Source organism: Phocoena phocoena, chromosome 4 (assembly GCF_963924675.1).
Source record: "Phocoena phocoena chromosome 4, mPhoPho1.1, whole genome shotgun sequence".
In the NCBI taxonomy this organism is placed as follows: Eukaryota; Metazoa; Chordata; class Mammalia; order Artiodactyla; family Phocoenidae; genus Phocoena; species Phocoena phocoena.
This window is the reverse complement of record NC_089222.1, coordinates 100,871,486-100,892,590: the sequence shown is the minus strand read 5'-3', so window position 1 is coordinate 100,892,590 and position 21,105 is coordinate 100,871,486. Positions and strand designations below refer to the sequence as shown.

The following is a 21,105-nucleotide window of genomic DNA, read 5'->3' as shown; positions in this document are numbered from 1 at the left end:
CTCACCACCTTTCCTAAACATCCTATAACACAAAGAGTTCCTTATAAGAATCAGAGTTTCACTATAGTTATGTAGGCAACACAGGAAAATACATTGTGGAAATCAATCAATCACAGTTTCAAAATTAATGAATTCATTCAAAAACATTCCCTGAGTGCCATGCCCACTGTGTGTCAGCACTGTATTAAGTGCTGGGGATACAAAGACGCAGAGGGCAGGGACTTTGTCCCCAAGAAGCTTTCATACCGGAAGGAGAAAGATGGATGTTGAGGGGAAAACATAGATGAGAGCCTTCTAGCATCTATGCAGCAGGGTAAGAAGGTGAGGGACGGGGGTGATGGAGTAGAAAATGGGTGGTAGGTTAGAAAAGATTTGTAATGGAAGAGGCACCAACTTGTTCCTTTTGAATTTGTGTTCCTCTTAAATGACAGAAAAAGGTAGTGAAAGAATCAGAACTATCTGGTGTTGGAAATCAATCAGTACTATACTCCTAAAACTCGTTCACAGTTACTTTCAAAAGATTGTCCCGGTATAGTAAGTCTTTGTTTTGGGATAAGTCTTTCTAATAGACAAAGCTAATTTGCTTCAGGAAGCATTTGCCATGGTGAGATATAAACTTGATTGCATCTCTTTCCAAAGGCAAGCCATCAAGGGAAGATGCCATCCTCGAGTTAAGTCATTTTACTACCTATAATGACATATTACTGCGGTGTTTATAAGTTGCCTGCATTAAAGAAGTTTGGAAAAGGGCCCCAGCTGAGGTGGGTTTATCATGAATTCAATGAAGCTTAGGCTTCAGGGCTCCTCACTTGCAGAGGTCCCTTCCAAGGTCTTGAGAAGGGTCCTAGCGATTTTTGTATTTATAACTTTGCATGTTTTTATTAGATAGGATTTCCCAAAGTAGATGAGGTTCAGGCCCCACAAAACCTTGATTCATCACCGGGTTTCAGGTAATTATAAGTCAGTAGCTTTCTTGAATGAGGCCTCTGTGTTATTGACAAACATCAGGTGAAGTAGTTAGCAGTGTGGTAGTCTATTTTAAATCCGAAATCTACCTCAAAGATGAGCCAAGAGCTTATTAATTAATGAAGTACCACTTTTTGAATGGTGGTAGTAATCACATCTCTTTCAGATAAAATCAGGAATGAAATATATTATGGAAAACCAGCAGTGGTTGATAATCCTAAATGTTAAGTATACTTTTTTTTCTGACTTTAAAGTGTTTCTCCTTCATTCACCTATGCAGGTCCAGACTGATGGCTTATTTTTAAAACTTCTTTTAGTCACTTCATTGGTTCTAACAATACAAGCTCCATGATTTTAGAAACTGAAGGACTCTACAATGTATAAAGGCTATATAACTTAACCAAACAGAGCACATTCACATGCTGGCTTATCTGTGGTACATCAATATTGTAACAAGAACATAAGCACTAGGAGAGAATAAGAGGAAAATCAAAGCCTTATCCCTATTGAATTATTTACCCCATTGTTGAGAATATCAATGAGGGAGGTGTGGCCACACTATGAAGGCAAATTGAGCTGCGGTCACAGAGCTGCCCTAATGCTCCCCCAGTCAACTAGCATTGGTTTCCTTTAGATAGCTATGTACACACAAAAACTTACATACTTCAGGGTGTTGTCATCACTTTTTGCTATGTACTAGAATCCTGACAGCTTCTCAGATTTAGAAAGGCATAAACCCTAAAAACAAACATAACATGAGTCTGCCCTTTGCCGTGATTTAGAGTGGCTGTTTTATTTGTAATCACACCTAGCAACTACTATACTTTTCTTCTGCCAACTGCATCTTATTCTTCCCACGCATAGTATTTTCTCCCATTCTACATGTTTTTTCACTTTCTTGATAGTGTCCTTTGAAGCACAAATCTTAATTTTTATAAAATCCCATTCATCTATTTTTCTTTTGGTTGTTTGTGCTTCTGGTATCATATCTATGAAACTGTTGTCTAATGCAAAGTCATAAAGATTTACTCCTGTGTTTTCTTCTAAGAGTTTTATAGCATTACTTCTTACATTTGGATATTTGTACCATTTGGAATCAATTTTCATATATGGTGTGAAGTGTAGGAGTCCAGCTTCATTATTTTGTGTGTGGATGTACAGTTGTCCCAGCATCATTTGAAAAGACTGTTTTTTCCACATTGAATTGTTTTGGCACCCTTGTTGAAAATCAATCGACCATACATATGAGGGTTTATTTCTATACTGTCAATTCTGTTCCATTGATTTACATGTCTGTTCTTATTCCAGTACCACACTGTGATTGCAGTAGCTTTGAACTGAGTTTTGAAACCAGGATGTGTGAGTCCTCCCACTTTGTTCTTTACCAACATGGTTTTGGTTATTCTGTTTTCTTGATTGCCATATGAATTTTAGAATTAGCTTGGCAATCTCTGGAAAGAAGGCAGCTGGGATTTTCATAGGATTTACAATGGAACCATAAGTCAATTTGGGAAGTAGTGACATTTTAATAAGATTATCTTCCAGTCCATGAATCCAGCATGTCTTTATATTTATTTAGATCTTCTTCAATTTCTTTCAACAGTTTTATACTTTTCAGTGTAAATCTTGCACTTACTTGGTTAAATTTTTCCCTTAGTATTTTATTTCTTTTGATGCTGTTACACATGGAATTGTTTTCTTAATTTCATTTTTGGATTACTCACTGCTGGTGTGTAGAAATAATATTGATCTTATATCCTACAACCTTGCTGAACTCATTTATTAATGCTAACAGTTATTTTCCTAGATTTCCAGGAATATGTCTTGTGGTCTTCCAGTTTCCCAGGAATACATTGGAACATTTCAAAGTCTTTGTGGACATCTCGTTCCTCAGCTTTTCTTTTTAAACTTTTCAGTTGGGCTGTTTTTTGCCCCCAACTGTTATCCATTGCCTCATGCAACTGCCATGTTAAAATATTTGCCTGAAAATGTTTTCCAGAAATGACCCGTGAGGAAAAGCTTTTCTTACTAGACAGCTCTCAGTCAGGTCAAAGGCAAGCCTTTCAAGTGAGGTCTTCCAGGGGACCACCAGACATGTAAAACAATGACATTTCTTTGGGAATGAGGCTTTGAAGGCCCTCCCAGTCCATGCTGCTCCTTCTGGTACCAGGGATGTGGGCTGTTTTTCAAGGCTACCACTGGCATGGAGAGCAAAGATCAAGGACGACTTAAAGCAAAACGGATCTCATTGTTCTTACAGAAATTAATTTGTTTTCCTTGAATAAATTGCTCTCCAATTTGCTACAAGCATGTTGGTTAAATTTTTTTTTAACATCTTTATTGGGGTATAGTTGCTTTACAATGGTGTGTTAGTTTCTGCTTTATAACAAAGTGAATCAGTTATACATATACATGTGTTCCCATATCTCTTCCCTCTTGCGTCTCCCTCCCTCCCACCCTCCCTATTCCATCCCTCCAGGCGGTCACAAAGCACCGAGCTGATCTCCCTGTGCTATGTGGCTGCTTCCCACTAGCTATCTACCTTACATTTGGTGGTGTATATATGTCCAGGCCTCTCTCTCGCTTTGTCACAGGTCACCCTTCCCCCTCCCCATATCCTCAAGTCTGTTCCCTAGTAGGTCTGTGTCTTTATTCCTGTCTTACCCCTAGGTTCTTCGTGACATTTTTTTCCCTTAAATTCCATATATATGTGTTAGCATTCGGCATTTGTCTTTCTCTTTCTGACTTACTTCACTCTGTATGACAGACTCTAGGTCTATCCACCTCATTACAAACAGCTCAATTTCGTTTCTTTTTATGGCCGAGTAATATTTCATTGTATATGTGTGCCATATCATCTTTATCCATTCATGAGATGATGGACACTTAGGTTGTTTCCATCTCCGAGCTATTGTAAATAGAGCTGCAATGAATATTTTGGTACATGACTCTTTTTGAATTATGCTTTTCTCAGGGGATATGCCCAGTAGTGGGATTGCTGGGTCATATGGTAGTTCTATTTGTAGTTTTCTAAGGAACCTCCATACTATTCTCCATAGTGGCTCTACCAATTCACATTCCCACCAGCAGTGCAAGAGTGTTCCCTTTTCTCCACACCCTCTCCAGCATTTATTGTTTCTAGATTTTTTGATGATGGCCATTCTGACCAGTGTGAGATGATATCTCAATGTAGTTTTGATTTGCATTTCTCTAATGATTAACGATGTTGAGCATTCTTTCATGTGTTTGGTATATCTTCTTTGGAGAAATGTCTATTTAGGTCTTCTGCCCATTTTTGGATTGGGTTGTTTATTTTTTTGTTATTGAGCTGCATGAGCTGCTTATAAATTTTGGAGATTAATCCTTTGTCAGTTGCTTCATTTGCAAATATTTTCTCCCATTCTTAGGGTTGTCTTTTGGTCTTGTTTATGGTTTCCTTTGCTGTGCAAAAGCTTTGAAGTTTCATTAGGTCCCATTTGTTTATTTTTGTTTTTATTTCCAATTCTCTAGGAGGTGGGTCAAAAAGGATCTTGCTGTGATTTATGTCATAGAGTGTTCTGCCTATGTTTTCCTCTAAGAGTTTGATAGTGTCTGGCCTTACATTTAGGTCTTTAATCGATTTTGAGCTTATTTTTGTGTATGGTGTTAGGGAGTGACCTAATCACATACTTTTATATGTAGCTGTCCAGTTTTCCCAGCACCACTTATTGAAGAGGCTGTCCTTTCTCCACTGTACATTCCTGCCTCCTTTATCAAAGATAAGGTGACCATATGTGCGTGGGTTTATCTCTGGGCTTTCTATCCTGTTCCATTGATCTATATTTCTGTTTTTGTGCCAGTACCCTACTGTCTTGATTATTGGAGCTTTGTAGTATAGTCTGAAGTCAGGGAGCCTAATTCCTCCAGCTCCGTTTTTTTGTTCTCATGATTGCTTTGGCTATTCGGGGTCTTTTGTGTTTCCATACAAATTGTGAAATTTTTTGTTCTAGTTTTGTGAAAAATGCCACTGGTAGTTTGATAGGGATTGCGTTGAATCTGTAGATTGCTTTGGGTAGTAGAGTCATTTTCACAATGTTGATCCTTCCAATCCAAGAACATGGTATATCTCTCCATCTATTTGTATCATCTTTAATTTCTTTCATCAGTGTCTTATAATTTTCTGCATACAGGTCTTTTGTCTCCTAAGGTAGGTTTATTCCTAGATATTTTATTCTTTATGTTGCAGTGGTACATGGGAGTGTTTTCTTGATTTCACTTTCAGATTTTTCATCATTAGTGTATAGGAATGCCAGAGATTTCTGTGCATTAATTTTGTATCCTGCAACTTTACCAAATTCATTGATTAGCTCTAGTAGTTTTCTGGTAGCATCTTTAGGATTCTCTATGTATAGTATCATGTCATCTGCAAGCAGTGACAGCTTTACTTCTTCTTTTCCGATTTGGATTCCTTTTATTTCCTTTTCTTCTCTGATTGCTGTGGCTAAAACTTCCAAAACTATGTTGAATAAGAGTGGTGAGAGTGGGTGACCTTGTCTTGTTCCTGATCTTAGTGGAAAGGCTTTCAGTTTTTCACCATTGAGGATGATGTTAGCTGTGGGTTTGTCATATATGGCCTTGATTATGTTGAGGAAAGTTCCCTCCATGCCTACTTTCTGCAGGGTTTTATCATAAATGGGTGTTGAATTTTGTCAAAAGTTTTCTCTGCATCTATTGAGAAGATCATATGGTTTTTCTCCTTCAATTTGTTAATATGGTTTATCCCATTGATAGATTTGCGTATATTGAAGAATCCTTGCATTCCTGGAATAAACGCCACTTGATCATGCTATATGACCATTTTAATGTGCTGTTGGATTCTGTTTGCTAGTATTTTGTTGAGGATTTTTGCATCTGTGTTCATCAGTGATATTGGCCTGTAGTTTTCTTTCTTTGTGACATCCTTATCTGGTTTTGGTATCATGGTGATGGTGGCCTTGTAGAATGAATTTGGGAGTGTTCCTCCCTCTGCTATATTTTGGAAGAGTTTGAGAAGGATAGGTGTTAGCTCTTCTCTAAATGTTTGATAGAATTCGCCTGTGAAGCCATCTGGTCCTGGGCTTTTGTTTGTTGGAAGATTTTTAATCACAGTTTCAATTTCAGTACTTGTGATTAGTCTTTTCATATTTTCTATTTCTTCCTGATTCAGTCCTGGCAGGTTGTGCATTTCTAAGAATTTGTCCATTTCTTCCAGGTTGTCCATTTTATTGGCATAGAGTTGCCTGTAGTAATCTCTCATGATCTTTTTTATTTCTGCAGTGTCAGCTGTTACTTCTCCTTTTTCATTTCTAATTCTATTGATTTGAGTCTTCTCCGTTTTTTCTTGATGAGTCTGGCTAATGGTTTGTCAATTTTGTTTATCTTCTCAAAGAACCAGCTTTTAGTTTTATTGATCTTTGCTATCGTTTCCTTCATTTCTTTTTCATTTATTTCTGATCTGTTCTTTATGATTTCTTTCTTTCTGCTAACTTTGGGGGTTTTTTGTTCTCCTTTTCTAGTTGCTTTATGTGCAAGGTTAGGTTGTTTATTTGAGATGTTTCCTGTTTCTAAAGGAGGGCTTGTATTGCTATAAACTTCCCTCTTAGAACTGCTTTTGCTGCATCCCATAGGTTTTGGGTCGTTGTGTCTCCATTGTCATTTGTTTCTAGGTATTATTTGATTTCTTCAGTGATCACTTCATTACTAAGGAGTGCACTGTTTAGCCTCCATGTGTTTGTATTTTTTACAGATCTTTTCCTGTAATTGATATCTAGTCTCATAGCATTGTGGTCAGAAAAGATACTTGATACAATTTCAATTTTCTTAAATTTAGCAAGGCTTGATTTGTGACCCAACATATGATCTATCCTGGAGAATGTTCCATGAGCACTTGAGAAAAATGTGTATTCTGTTGTTTTTGGATGGAGTGTCCTATAAATATCAATTAAGTCCATCTTGTTTAATGTATCATTTAAAGCTTGTGTTTCCTTATTTATTTTCATTTTGGAAGATCTGTCCATTGGTGAAAGTGGGGTGTTAACGTCCCCTACTATGCATGTGTTACTGCTGATTTCCCCTTTTATGGCTGTTAATATTTGCCTTATGTATTGAGGTGCTCCTATGTTGGATGCATAAATATTTACAATTGTTATATCTTCTTCTTGGATCGATCCCTTGATCATTATGTAGTGTCCTTCTTTGTCTCTTCTAATAGTCTTTATTTTAAAGTCTATTTTGTCTGATATGAGAATTGCTACTCTAGCTTTCTTTTGGTTTCCATTTGCATGGAATATCTTTTTCCATCCCCTCACTTTCAGTCTGTATGTGTCTCTAGGTCTGAAGTGGGTCTCTTGTAGACAGCATATATATGGGTCTTGTTTTTGTATCCATTCAGCCAATCTGTGTCTTTTGATGGGAGCATTTAGTCCATTTACATTTAAGGTAATTATCAATATGTGTGTTCCTATTCCCATTTTCTAAATTGTTTTGGGTTTGTTATTGTAGGTCTTTTCCTTCTCTTGTGTTACTTGCCTAGACAAGTTCCTTTAGCATTTGTTGTAAAGCTGGTTTGGTGGTGCTGAACTCTCTCAGCTTCTTCTTGTCTGTAAACGTTTTAATTTCTCCATCAAATCTGAATGAGATCCTTGCTGCGTAGAGTAATCTTGGTTGCAGGTTTTCCTCCTTCACCACTTTAAATATGTCCTGCCACTCCCTTCTGGCTTGCAGAGTTTCTGCTGAAAGACCAGCTGTTAACCTTATGGGGATTCCCTTTTGTGTTATTTGTTGTTTTTCCATTGCTGCTTTTAATATGCTTTCTTTGTATTTAATTTTTGAGTTTGACTAATATGTGTCTTGGCATGTTTCTCCTTGGATTTATCCTGTATGGGACTCTCTGTGCTTCCTGGACTTGATTAACTATTTCCTTTCCTATATTAGGGAAGTTTTCAACTATAATGTCTTCAAATATTTTCTCAGTCCCTTTCTTTTTCTCTTCTTCTGGAACCCCTATAATTCAAATGTTGGTGCATTTAATGTTGTCCCAGAGGTCTCTGAGACTGTCCTCAGTTCTTTTCATTCTTTGTTCTTTATTCTGCTCTGCAGTAGTTATTTCCACTATTTTATCTTCCAGGTCACTTATCCGTTCTTCTGCCTCAGTTATTCTATTGATCCCATCTAGAGAATTTTTAATTTCATTTATTGTGTTGTTCATCTCTGTTTGTTTGCTCTTTAGTTCTTCTAGGTCTAAAAGATTGTTTTACATTGTTACGTTCTCCTAGGTCATTGTCACGTTTCTTACATTTTGTCTATTCTATTTCCAAGATTTTGGATCATCTTTACTATCATTATTCTGAATTCTTTTTCAGGTAGACTGCCTATTTCCTCTTCATTTGTTTGGTCTGGTGGGTTTTTATCTTGCTCCTTCATCTGTGGTGTGTTTTTCTATCTTCTCATTTTGCTTATCTTACTGTGTTTGGAGTCCTCTTTTTGCAGGCTGCATGTTCATAGTTCCCATTGTTTTTGGTGTCTGTCCCCAGTGGCTAAGGTTGGTTCAGTGGGTTGTGTAGGCTTCCTGGTGGAGGGGACTAGTGCCTGTGTTCTGGTGGATGAGGCTGGATCTTGTCTCTCTGGTTGGCAGGTCCACGTCTGGTGGTGTGTTTTGGGGTGTCCGTGGACTTATTATGATTTTAGGCAGCCTCTCTGCTAATGGGTGGCTTGTATTCCCGTTTTGCTAGTTGTTTGGCATAGGCTGTCCAGCACCGTAGCTTGCTGGTTGTTGAGTGAAGCTGGGTGTTGGCGTTGAGATGGAGATCTCTGGGAGATTTTCGCCATTTGGTATTATGTGGAGCTGGGAGGTCTCTTGTGGACCAGTGTCCTGAAGTTGGCTCTCCCACCTCAGAGGCACAGCACTGAGTCCTGCCTGCAGCACCAAGAGCCTTTCATCCACACTGCTCAGAATAAAAGGGAGAAAAAGTAGAGAGAAAGAATTAGTAGAAGTAGGAAGAAAGAAAAAAGAAAGAAAGGAAGGAAGGAAGTAACAAAGAAAGGAAGAAGAATAGAAGGAAAGAAGGAAAGAAAGAAAGGAGGGAGGGAGTGAGGGAGTAATGGTGGGAGGAAGGAAGGAAGGAGGGTAGGAAGGAAAAAAGAAAGAAATAAAGAAGATAAAGTAAAATAAAATAAAGTAAAATATAATAAATATAATATAAAATAATATATATAAATATATAATATAAATATATAATATAATAAAATATAAATATAATAAATATAATAAAATTATTAAATCAAAAAATAAGAAAAAAAATTTTTTAAAAAAAAGGATGGATAGAACCTTAGGACAAATGGTGGAAGCAAAGCTATATAGAGAAAATCTCATACAGAAGCATACCCATACACACTCACAAAAAGATGAAAAGGGGAAAAAAATCATAAATCTTGCTCTCAAAGTCCACCTTCTCAATTTGGGATGATTCGTCATCTATTCATGTATTCCACAGATGCAGGGTACATCAAGTTGGTTGTGGAGCTTTAATCCACTACTTCTGAGGCTGCTGGGAGAGAGCTCCCTTCCTCTTCTTTGTTCTCACAGCTCCCAGCGGCTCAGTTTTGGATTTGGCCCCGCCTCTGCGTGTAGGTCGCCGGAGGGCGTCTGTTTTCACTCATATAGGACGGGGTTAAAGGAGCCGCTGACTCGGGGGCTCTGGCTCACTCAGGCCGGCGGGAGGGAGGGGCACGGAGTGTGGGGCGAGCCTGCGGTGGCAGAGGCTAGCGTGACGTTGCACCAGCCTGAGGTGCGCCACGCGTTCTCCTGGGGAAGTTGTCCCTGGATCCCGGGGCCCTGGCAGTGGCGGGCTGCACAGGCTACCCGGAGGGACGGTGAGGAGAGTGACCTGTGCTCGCACACAGGCTTCTTGGTGGCGGCAGCAGCAGCTTTAGCTTCTCCTGCCTGTCTCTGGGGTCCACGCTTTTAGCCGTGGCTCGCGCCCGTCTCTGGAGCTCCTTTAAGCGGTGCTCTTAATCCCCTCTCCTCGTGAACCAGGAAACAAAGAGGGAAGAAAAAGTCTCTTGCCTCTTCAGCAGCTCCAGACCTTTTCCCAGACTCCCTCCCGGCTAGCTGTGGTGGACTAACCCCTTCAGGCTGTGTTCACGCCGCCAGTCCTCTCCCTGTGACCCTACCGAAGCCCGAGCCTCAGCTCCCAGCCCCCGCCCACCCCGGAGGGTGAGCAGACAAGCCTCTCGGGCTGGTGAGTGCTGGTCGGCACCGATCCTCTGTGCGGGAATCTCCCCGTTTTGCCCTCCGCACCCCTGTTGCTGCGCTCTCCGCGGCCCCGAAGCTCCCCCACTCCGCCACCCGCAGTCTCCGCCCGCGAAGGGGCTTCCTAGTGTGTGGAAAACTTTCCTCCTTCACAGCTCCCTCCCACTGGTGCAGGTCCTGTCCCTATTCTTTTGTCTCTGTTTTTTCTTTTTTTCTTTTGCCCTACCCAGGTACGTGGGGGAGTTTCTTGCCTTTTGGGAGGTCTGAGGTCTTCTGCCAGCGTTCAGTAGGTGTTCTGTAGGAGTTGTTCCACGTGTAGATGTATTTCTGGTGTATCTGTGGGGAGGAAGGTGATCTCCGCATCTTACTCTTCCGCCGTCTTCCCCTCGTCCTGCTTTTTATTTCTAATGGACATGTTTACACATAATTTAGGAAGCAAAGTTTTGGCTTATTTCCTTTCTAGTATTTTTTCATTTAGAAAAACATCTTAACATCTATACCGAAATATAATTAATATTCATGAATAGTCAACATTTAGTTGACTGTAATGAATTGGTTCAAAGAAAATATGGATAATCTGTGGTGCTGCAAAAATTTAATTTGATCCTCTACACTTAAACTTACATAGCATCGAGCTACTGGCCAGAACTGCTAGCTAATAAACCAACTGAAGATATTTTAATTTTTATTTCTTTCACCTTTCCAAAGATTTATATAATTTAAAGCACATAAATAATACTTTACAGTTTGTAAGCACTTTTATATGCATTATCACTTTTGATCTTCCCAGTATCCTTATGGGGAAGGAACATTATAGAATTACAAAAGGTTTCATTATTATATTCACTTATAGATGAATAAATTGGGGATCAAGCATCATGCTTTTAAGTAAATGCAGGGAATTGACCATAGAAAAATTAAATATGAAATCTCAAGCTTTATTGAATTTACTGCATTGCACTGAGAAGTCTCTAACCGTCCTTCCCTCAATAACCCCTCTAGTCAACCTTGTCTCCTTACTGCCCTACGTCCATGTCATTCTCTTTACTGTTTCTGACCGTTGAAACTTCGTCTTTACTTCCCTCACTCCATATACTCCTGTCTGGAATGTTGCCAGTTTTCTTGAATATCTGAATCCTAACCATCATTCAAAGTCCAGCAAAAGTTTCCACCTCCTCCAGGAAGTCTTGCAGCTCCCATTGTTCTTACTTAAATAATACAACGTTTGCATGGATTGGTTCTTAGGTTTCTAAGTGTTTCAATGTTTCATCTAAATTCTCCTTCTAGACTATAAGCTACAAAGAACAAAGACCAGCTCTTATACTTCTTTGAAATCCACAGCACTCTAGCACTAGATATATATGTAGTAAATTCATGATAAATATTTGGCTGTTTTTTAATCTATCCATTGGAGCCATTGCTGAACTGTAGATAATCTTACTGTATTTGTACTCAAACCATGTGACATGTAATTTAACCTGTGTGAACTCAACTATAATAAGTAATTATAGTTAATTATAATTAACTATAATTATAGTGTGGTCTTTTCAATATGTTCATATACCAGTTGACCCTAGCATTGATTTCTAATGGCAGTGAAGCCCAGACATATGCCTGTGCGATCAAATCAACTACATATATGCCTGATGGATTCCGTGAAAAGAGCAGGAATTTGGCCCATATATCAGTATTGAGAACAGGAACAGGAAATGTTATGGAGTGATTGCTTTTCTATAGAATTGCATTAGCATCACCCATTCTGCCTGTCATAATTTCTCAGCAGATCAGGGATATCTATCAATGGAAGTTCCTGTGGTATAGTATATGAAAATGCATTTCATTATTCCTTACAAATGATGCTGATCAGACATATTGTCATTACAAGTTTAATTTTTAAGGAAGAGATCTCTGTGTAAAAATGGCACACTTGAGAGTCATCATCTTAAAAGACAAAAAGATGGTACTTTGTGACAATTCAATTTTTCTGGAATATAAGTATTCTGTTTAAACAACTAACTACTTTTGTTCATATTTTAAGGTGAATTTGGAGAAGTCTGTAGTGGGCGTTTGAAAACACCAGGGAAAAGAGAGATCCCAGTTGCCATCAAAACTTTGAAAGGTGGCCACATGGATCGGCAAAGAAGAGATTTTTTAAGAGAAGCAAGTATCATGGGTCAGTTTGACCACCCAAATATCATTCGATTAGAAGGTGTTGTCACAAAAAGTAAGTACTGATTTTCTTCTATTATATATCTGTCTCAATTCCTTAAGTTAAAAAAAAGGCTTAATAGCAATATCACAGCCACTTAGGGGATAACTTAGTTCAGTTATCATCTTCAGATATCGTCCATTGGAGTCTTGATATTAGTCTATGACATTATCAGAGTTTGCATTGGTCACCAAACAGCCTTGAAATGTTTTTTTATTACCTGTAAATCATTTTCTAATTTAACTTGAAATAATAAATCAAGGTAAAGGGTTATATATTTTTTCCTAATTTCTGTAAGCAATTCATTTCTTCTGAACCTGCCTAAATTTCAATATTAATAGGAGAAACAGTTAAAATATTTGGGGTCATTAAGGTAAAATAGTTCTGTTTGTAAATAAATGTCATATACAAATATAGAATGCTTTATCTAAAGAAAACTTTTAAATAAAAAGTTCTTTATGGAACCTACCTACATAAATGCCATTAGAACTGTATTATTTTAATTTATATAAAATGAAGAAAAGGATTACAATTTCTGAAATAAAAATCCAGTTTTTACAGAAATAGTGGGATCAAAACCATTCCTTTGGGAAAAAAGTTTCTCAGAAATCCAAAACTAATCATATCATCTAAGAAATAGATTGCAATATATTCACTTTTATTTGAATAATGATAAGGCATAACTTAATATTTCTCCTTATTTTATTCACTAATGAGTTATAACATAAAACTCAATATAGTATGGCATTATAAACTCATAAAAATAATCTCTTTGAGGGGCATTTTTCTTTTGTAAAACTGAAATTTCTTTTAAAACCATTTAGATGAAATTGAAATTTCATGTTATATTTGGAAGAAGGAAAGTGTAAAAGCTTAGCAAAAACATTTAACTGACTCTGTGTCTGAAACTCCAAAGTCCTTCTCACAATGCATTGGCCAACATGCTATCCAAGGAGAGCAGAAAATTACTGATAGCCATGATAGTTTGGAGGATGCAAAAGTTTGCTTTTGATTTCAGCTGTTGCCATGGGCTGTTACTTTAGTGGCCTTAATAGAACCTTCCAGTATTCATGCCCTTGTGTTGTTCTCTCCCACATTGATCGTGGACTTCTCCGTGTGACTAGACTTGGCCTATGGGACATTAACAAGTGTGATACAAGTTGAAGCATCTTACATATTTGTACACTGGACCTTATCCTCTTGGAACACTCTGTCATGTAACTTAGTCTCCAATGTTGAGCAAAGCCAGTACATATGGTGAGACCACACGCAGAACTGCAAAGAGGAGAACTGAGGCATTCTAGTCAACAACAGCTCTACAAGAGCTCCCAGCAGATAGTCAGCACTGAGTGCCAGCTTTGTAAAGAACCATCTCAGACATTACAGCCCCTCCTTCTACTGCCAGATGGCTGCAGCTGCAGATGATATTTTGTGGAGCAAAGTATCCACCCAGCTCAGTCCAATCAACCTGTAAAATCATGAGAGGTAATAAAATGGTTGTTGTTTTAAGCCGCTCCGTTTTGGATAGTTTATTACACAGCAATAGATAACCAAACAGATGGACACCAGTTAGAATTCCACTCCTACCACTGAAGTCTTGTGAAGTTTTAGGTAGATGATTTAACATCTCTATTGTTTACTTCCACACTGTAAAATGGGGCCAAAATAAGTCCTACCCAATAGGAATGCTGTAAGGATTAATTTTATAAATGTATAAAGCATTTAGTATAGCATGTGACTCATAGTAAGCTGCATTAAATGGTAGCTATTATTGGTACTATAGTTTACCATTTCATTCTCATGGCAACTCTTATGCATATCTGCTGAACCTTCAGTATTCACTGAAGGATATTGAATATCAAATGGGTGAATTAACCCACATAAGGACCTGTAATCCATAGTAAGTGGTATGACTGATGTTCAAACTGAGGTCTGTCTGTTTGACAGACCCATGGGATATTTTGTTTCTTTGCTTTTTATTTTGCTGTATCACAGTGAATAAGTCAGAGTTTTACACTTTGCCTTATCTGAATTAAATAGCATTAAATAAATGACAATCTGAATAAAATAATACAATACTTTTTTAAAATAAGGAAAATACTTAGATGAGTGGAATAAACTACCTCTTATGTAAAATTTGGAGAGATCCAGATATGCCACAATACCTAGCAAAAATACTTATCTAAAAGAGAGAGAGGAAACAACATATTAATTATTTCTTTTATATTTTCTGACTTCCTTGTCATTAATTTAGCATGAACATTTCAAGTTATTCCTTCTGTTTTATATCTCTCTGGAATGAAAAAGATAATTTTAAAGTTGGATTATGAACCTTTGCAAAGCATTTAAAATAATTTAAGTATGCTGTTGAAGTCCTTGTATGAGTATTTATGCATGAAATATCTGGAAATAAATATCTAACAATAAATTCAGATCAGATATTTATTTTCTACCTTTGATAAATCACATTCTGTGAATTATTCATGTATCCCTATGTGTTTTATTATCTATCTATATAATATTATATGTAATTTGGCCCTATGAAGTAGTAGGAATTATTCTAAATCAACTGAAGAGGTTTAATAAGATAATCTATGGCACTTGTCTGCCAGTTTGAAATACTCAGTTTATTTCACAAAGACATTCAAACAACTAACACAGTGATTGCTTTACATCTCTAACAATCTTGTGTAAAATTGGGACCAGTGACCCTTACGTAGCCCAATTTGTATGATTCCTAGGTGAAGGTCCTTATTCCATTTTAAGAAAAAGAAAAAGAATGAGAGAAAAGATAAGAAAAGAAAGGCTAATTGAGAAAGGATAGATTCAATATGCTTTTGAGTGGCAATAATCATTGTAGTTTTAACTTGTAAGTATGAGCCCCACATAAGGGTGTTGTGGTGATGCTGAGGTGGGTGGTGGAGATGGGGAAAGGAATAATTCCCGCAAAGACAAGTGGGCGTATTTATACTGTTATCTTCTTGCAAATGCTATGGGATTTTTAGGAGAAAGGCAATAAATAAATGAATGCCTCATTCCCATAAATACATGGTAATTGTTCCACGATTACCCTTAAGTGGCTAAGAGATAGCTAGCAATTAATGCTCCCTAAGGACTATCGTATTGCATAAAAGATAATACTGACAAAGATAAAGATGCAGTATAGGTTTATACAGTCATGTTAGTAGATTATCCTGGGGTTCTGAGAAATAAATGCACTGACTCTCAGTTGCAAGTAATGCAAAATTATAGATCAAAATCTTCATCAGATTCTTTTATAAATTCTTAATATGCATAATTTTATCTTACCTATAGGTTTTATTGCCAAGAGATACATATTATAAAGTTCTTGGAAACACTTTTGCTCTTTCATACTTGTGCATATAACTACTTTTATTATAAACTTCAAAGTTAAATGATTAAAAGCTGTATTATATAGAAAGTGTGTCAGATAAAAGTTGAACCTATTTGTTTGACACACATCACAATTTCATTAACCTATTAAGAAGCAACTGATATAGAAAGAGATTAATCCAGCTAAACCATTTGCTTAGCACATACATTTTCTCCAAGAAGCAAATAGAAGCCATCAGTTAGAGAACAGACTTGTAGCTATTAGTACCATGGATAGTAGCAGTTTGTAACAGGTGATGTATACACAAGTGTCATTAACTACATATCCAAAAGAGAAAGTGCTACCTTCTATAAAAAGATAAGAATTGTGGTTAAATGATAAACACAATGCAGTAACCACACTCTAGAAGATGGGGCCCTACAGTTTGAATTCATGATGATATGGAAGAACCAAAAGGAGAAAGAATGAAGTGCCTATCTCCCAGCTTAGGTAACAACTAAATGTAGGTATACTAACTACATCTCAAATAAATCATAAATCCAGTGAGGAATAATAGAAGTCAATCAGGATATCAAATAAATTCCCAAACATAAATTTATTTTATCATGGGATATTGCTAAGGACTCTAGAACAGCATAGAATCTATAACACAAAGTACTGGGCCTGCACAAACCATCTTTAAATATTCCAGAATATTGAGGGTTCCTTCCAAATAATTTTGATGGGTCCACATGGACTCTAAGTCAGAGAGTAGATTCAGACCAGTCAAATAGACAATAAATACACAAGAACTGTTTCTCCAGTCCCAGAATTGCATTTTACTTGTCAAGTAATACATTCTCTAAGATTTCGACTATTACAGTTGCCACCAATATGATAGCTGCCTCTCAACCTGCTTGTATATTCTGCTACTTGACACAGGGTCTTGTGCAAGTTATTAAGTGTCTTTAAGCCTCAATATTTTCCTCTGCACAAAAGATTGAAAAGTTCAGATTGTACTACAAAACAAGAAAGGTCACATCTAACCCTAACATGTTTGTATTTCATTCCTTTGCCAAAAGAAAGAGTCATGAGATGTTGGTAAGGAAAGTTTGTGCCAGTAATAACTTACCACCCCACCTCCAACTTTATTATAATGTCAGGTTCGTATTGGTGATCAGGAAGAAACAAAAAGTGCCTTTAATAATGTGTTTATCTTACAGTCTGTAAAGTAGGAAAGTATAGGTAAAATTTTGCTGTAAGCAAAATCAAGGTTTTGATATTTGGAATATATGTTGAAGGGAGTAAAACATTCTGTGAAACTGATTCTAATGAAAGAAATTAGATTCTTTGTGAAATTCAGCTACTCAACTAGCTAAGGTAGGTTAAGAGTTTTATTTTACTTTGTTTTGTTTTCCTAGGAACATTTACTGAGCACCACCAAGGTGTCAGACACTACTGCTTATTAAAAGCTAGAGATAGAGAAAAAAAGGTCTCAGTGCTCTTGAGAAGCTCATTGGTTGGCTCCAGTCTACTGGGAGCAACAAACAAGTAGGCCAGTATTTCCCGATATGGTGCGGCATGGGCTATTTTGGATACAATTATTCATTAACTTATTCATTATTTTATTCAGAGAATATTAGTTGGGTGCCAACTCTTCTAACCACTGGTAATAGAGTAGTGAAAAAGACAGAGCTTTTACCTGCTGGAGGAAACAAAAAGGAATCTAAATATATCAATATAATTTTAGATAAAGAGAACAAACCTGAGTGAAGTGAAGGAGCAAGCTATGCTAGGGTTTGGTAGGATAGTATTCCAGGCAGAGGAAACAATAAGTTCTAAACCCTTGTGCTAAGAAAGAATGTGGCATGTTGGGGGAGCATCGAAAACAGCTGGAGCTAAGTAATAACAGTGTGAATTATATATTGAAAGAAAAAACTAGAGGCAGGTAAAACAGTAAGGAGGCTAGTATAATAATCCAAGTGAAAAATGATGAGAAAGATAAAGAGAAGAAATAGATTCAAGAGCTGTTTCCAAGGTTAAATTAGGAGACTTGAGTGACTGATTATATATGGGGATTGAGGGAATGGGGATGGTTTTGGATGACTTCCAAGCTTCTGGTTTACATAAGCAGGGAGATGGAAAGGAAATTATGGAGAAATAATAGATTTGGAGGGTTAACAATGAATTCTGATTTGGATGTGATAAGTTGGAAGTGTCTTGGACATTTAAAGACTTCCAGGAAGCCTCTGAAGCCTGGGTAGGATTCTGGTGTGTGGGTGCAAATGATGGGTGGTGATCAGTAGTTGAAGCCATCGGGAGGATGAAATTACCCAGAAGGTTGAGGAGAACTAGCCCTAACAGGCTGACTTAAAAAGAAAAGCTTATGAAAGAGACAGACAGAACAACCTGGAAGAAGGAGGACAGATCTCTAAGAATGAAAGATGGGTCATTAGCATAAAATGAGCTGGGAAGCCAAATAAAATAAGGATTGAGAAGCATCTATTGGATGGAGAAACTAGGAGGACACAGCCCACTGTGAGAATCAAGGCCAAGATTGCAGTGGACTTTAATGTGAGTGAGGCATGTGTGCACTGCAGTCAGACTGATAGCTTAAAAAATGCAAATTAGGGCTTCCCTGGTGGCGCGGTGGTTGAGAGTCCGCCTGCCGATGCAGGGGACACGGGTTCGTGCCTGGTCCGGGAAGATCCCACATGCTGCGGAGCGGCTAAGCCCGTGAGCCATGGCCACTGAGGCTGCGCGTCTGGAGCCTGTGCTCCGCAACGGGAGAGGCCACGACAGTGAGAGGCCCGCGTACCGCAAAAAAAAAAAAAAAAAAAAAAAGCAAACTAGATTGTGTTCATTTCTTACTTAGATTCCAAATGCTTAGCATTCTTTAAATCATTTATTCATTTAAGTAATATTTATTATGTGCCTAACTACTATGCTCCAGCACTTTTCTAAGCATTAGGTATTTGGCAATGGATAAGAAAGTCAAAACGCCTCCCCTCCTGGGTCAGGTCCCTGGGTCTTCTTTCTCTGGTTTCATTCTCCACCATCCCTCTTAAATCCTAGATTGCTTTCATACTAAATGACAAAATCATCTCAAAACTTATTCTCATTTTCCCATGTATTCTTTCTTTTCTAAATCCCTGAGGCACTGGAAGAAAATGTACCAAAGTGACCCTAAATGGGTACAAAGATAACTATGGTATGCAAAGATTGTTGGTAGCTAGAAGACCCAGCTGCCTTTGGAGTTACCCGCCTTCCTTTTTTCAATCATGTACAAGGCTAGATCATTTGCTGAGGTGATAGGCAGAGGGCCTGAGGTGTTGGTGAATATTTGAACTGGCTCTTGAGAAAAGTGTGAAAGAAAACTGATTAGGAAAGGTTAGAAAGATTGTGGGTATTACTAAGAACACAAGAGAACCTGGAGATCAGGACAGAAGCTGCTGCCCCAAAGAACACTGTTGATAAATGAGGAAAAGAGTTGATAGCATGAAAGTAGGAAGAGATGCAACCCGAGGGAAAAGGAAAGATGAGAGGCAACAAAAAGAGAAGAAATAGAGATTTTTTCTCTTCTCCTACCATCTTTAATATTTACTATTTACTGTTTACGGAAATTAGTGATGAATTATTCTTATGCAGTTTCTGGAGTCTAACGGAGTCTCAGGAGACCTACTGCAAAGTATTTGCCACTTGGAATTATAATGTATACATATGGATAAATAGAAAATGAACCAAGTGTGACTGAGAAACAGTAACAAAATGACATAGTCTGGTGGCCCTGTGTATCACACTGTTCAAGCAGCACTAGGGCTACTCAGGATCACCAGCTTATTTTCCTTCTGCCAGAGTGTACTTCTCTCTTTACAAGAGAGAATAAACTTCCCCTGTATTCAGAAGGAATTTATTCTTGTCTCTTCAGTGTTTAAGTATCTGAGTTTTCCCAAGGTCATTCACTCTAATCACCTCCCTAGATCTACTTCTAACTTACTGTCTCCTTCCTGTGGTTCTCTCTTTCCTAAGCCAGCCTGCTAATTATTGGGTAGACTATAATAAGAAGTATCAGTTTAAAAATTCTAGTAACAGGTTGCTCAGTCTGAATATAACACTGTAAGAACTAGGAGAGAAAAGAGAATATAAAAACAACTTTATGCATACATAATATTGCCTTTTAATACATCTAAATAAAATTGAATAGAGCCATCTAGAGGGTGAAATCTTACTCATTTCAAAAGTGAAAATTCTTTCCAAATCATTTGGAAAGAATGATACAATTTGTTCTGGTAAAGAGTTTGATGGCTCCAAATTTGAGAAGGGCTATAGATAAATCCATGTTATAGACATTAATTTGCATCCATAAACTCAGGAGAATGAGTACCATCCTTCCAGGCTGCAAGGTAAAGTAACCAGTCATTACTTAGGAACTTTTACACCAAGTTCCTAATGGTCTTATGTATTGATAGGAGTGAATAAAGACCAGTAGGAATCTTAATCACTGAAAATGATTATTGGCTCCTTGTATATGTGATTTCTGATTTAAGAAATTATTGGCCCCTTAAAAATTATTGGCTCCTTGTATATGTGATTTCCGATTTAAAAAATTATCTCAAAGTAATGAATGGAAATCTATCAGTGTCCTTACTTAATCCCTTGATGAATATCTTAATGCTTGTTTTGTTTTTGTGGGAATATATTACTATAACTTTCCTTAAATTTTCACCTTTATATAATTTCAGACTTACAAGAAAAGTTATTCAAATAATATAGTTCCAATATAACTCTCACTGTTTCCCCTGATGTATTTTACATAAGCATAGGACTATTATCAGTGCCAAGAAACAAACATCTGTACAGTACTATTTACTTAACTACAGACTTTTATTCAGATTTTATCAGCTTTTCCACTAGTGTCCTTTCTCTCTTCTAGGACTCATCCAGGATCCCACATTGCATTACTTAGCGCATCTCCTTAGTCCAGTCTGCGTTTAATCTGTGCAATTCTTCAGTCTTCCCTTGTCTTTCATGACCTTGACAGTTTTCAAAACTACTAGTCAGTGATTTGTAAAATGTCCATTAGTTTGGGTGTGTCCGTTGTTTTTTCATGATTCAATTTGTGGTTATGAATTTTTGGCAGGAACATCACAAAAGTTGCATACCCTCTTTATGCATTATATCCGAGGGTACATCATGTCCACGTGCATTATTCCTGGGGATGTTAACAGGGGTCACTTGGTTAAGGTGGTGTCTCCTAGAAAGTTACTGAAAAATTACTTTTCCCCTCTTGTAGTTAATGTATATTTGGGAGGAGATTAGACTATGCAA

The 21,105-nt window shown here is 37.5% G+C and overlaps 1 protein-coding gene across 1 annotated transcript in view; it reads left to right on the top strand.

Moving 5' to 3' along the window:
* The window catches only part of EPHA6 (EPH receptor A6), an 862,400-nt gene that overhangs the window by 637,350 nt on the left and 203,945 nt on the right, over positions 1–21,105 (top strand). The window contains exon 11 of the mRNA XM_065876020.1: positions 12,273–12,458. Coding sequence (XP_065732092.1) covers positions 12,273–12,458 — 186 coding nt within the window. The remainder of the gene's footprint in view (positions 1–12,272; positions 12,459–21,105) is intronic.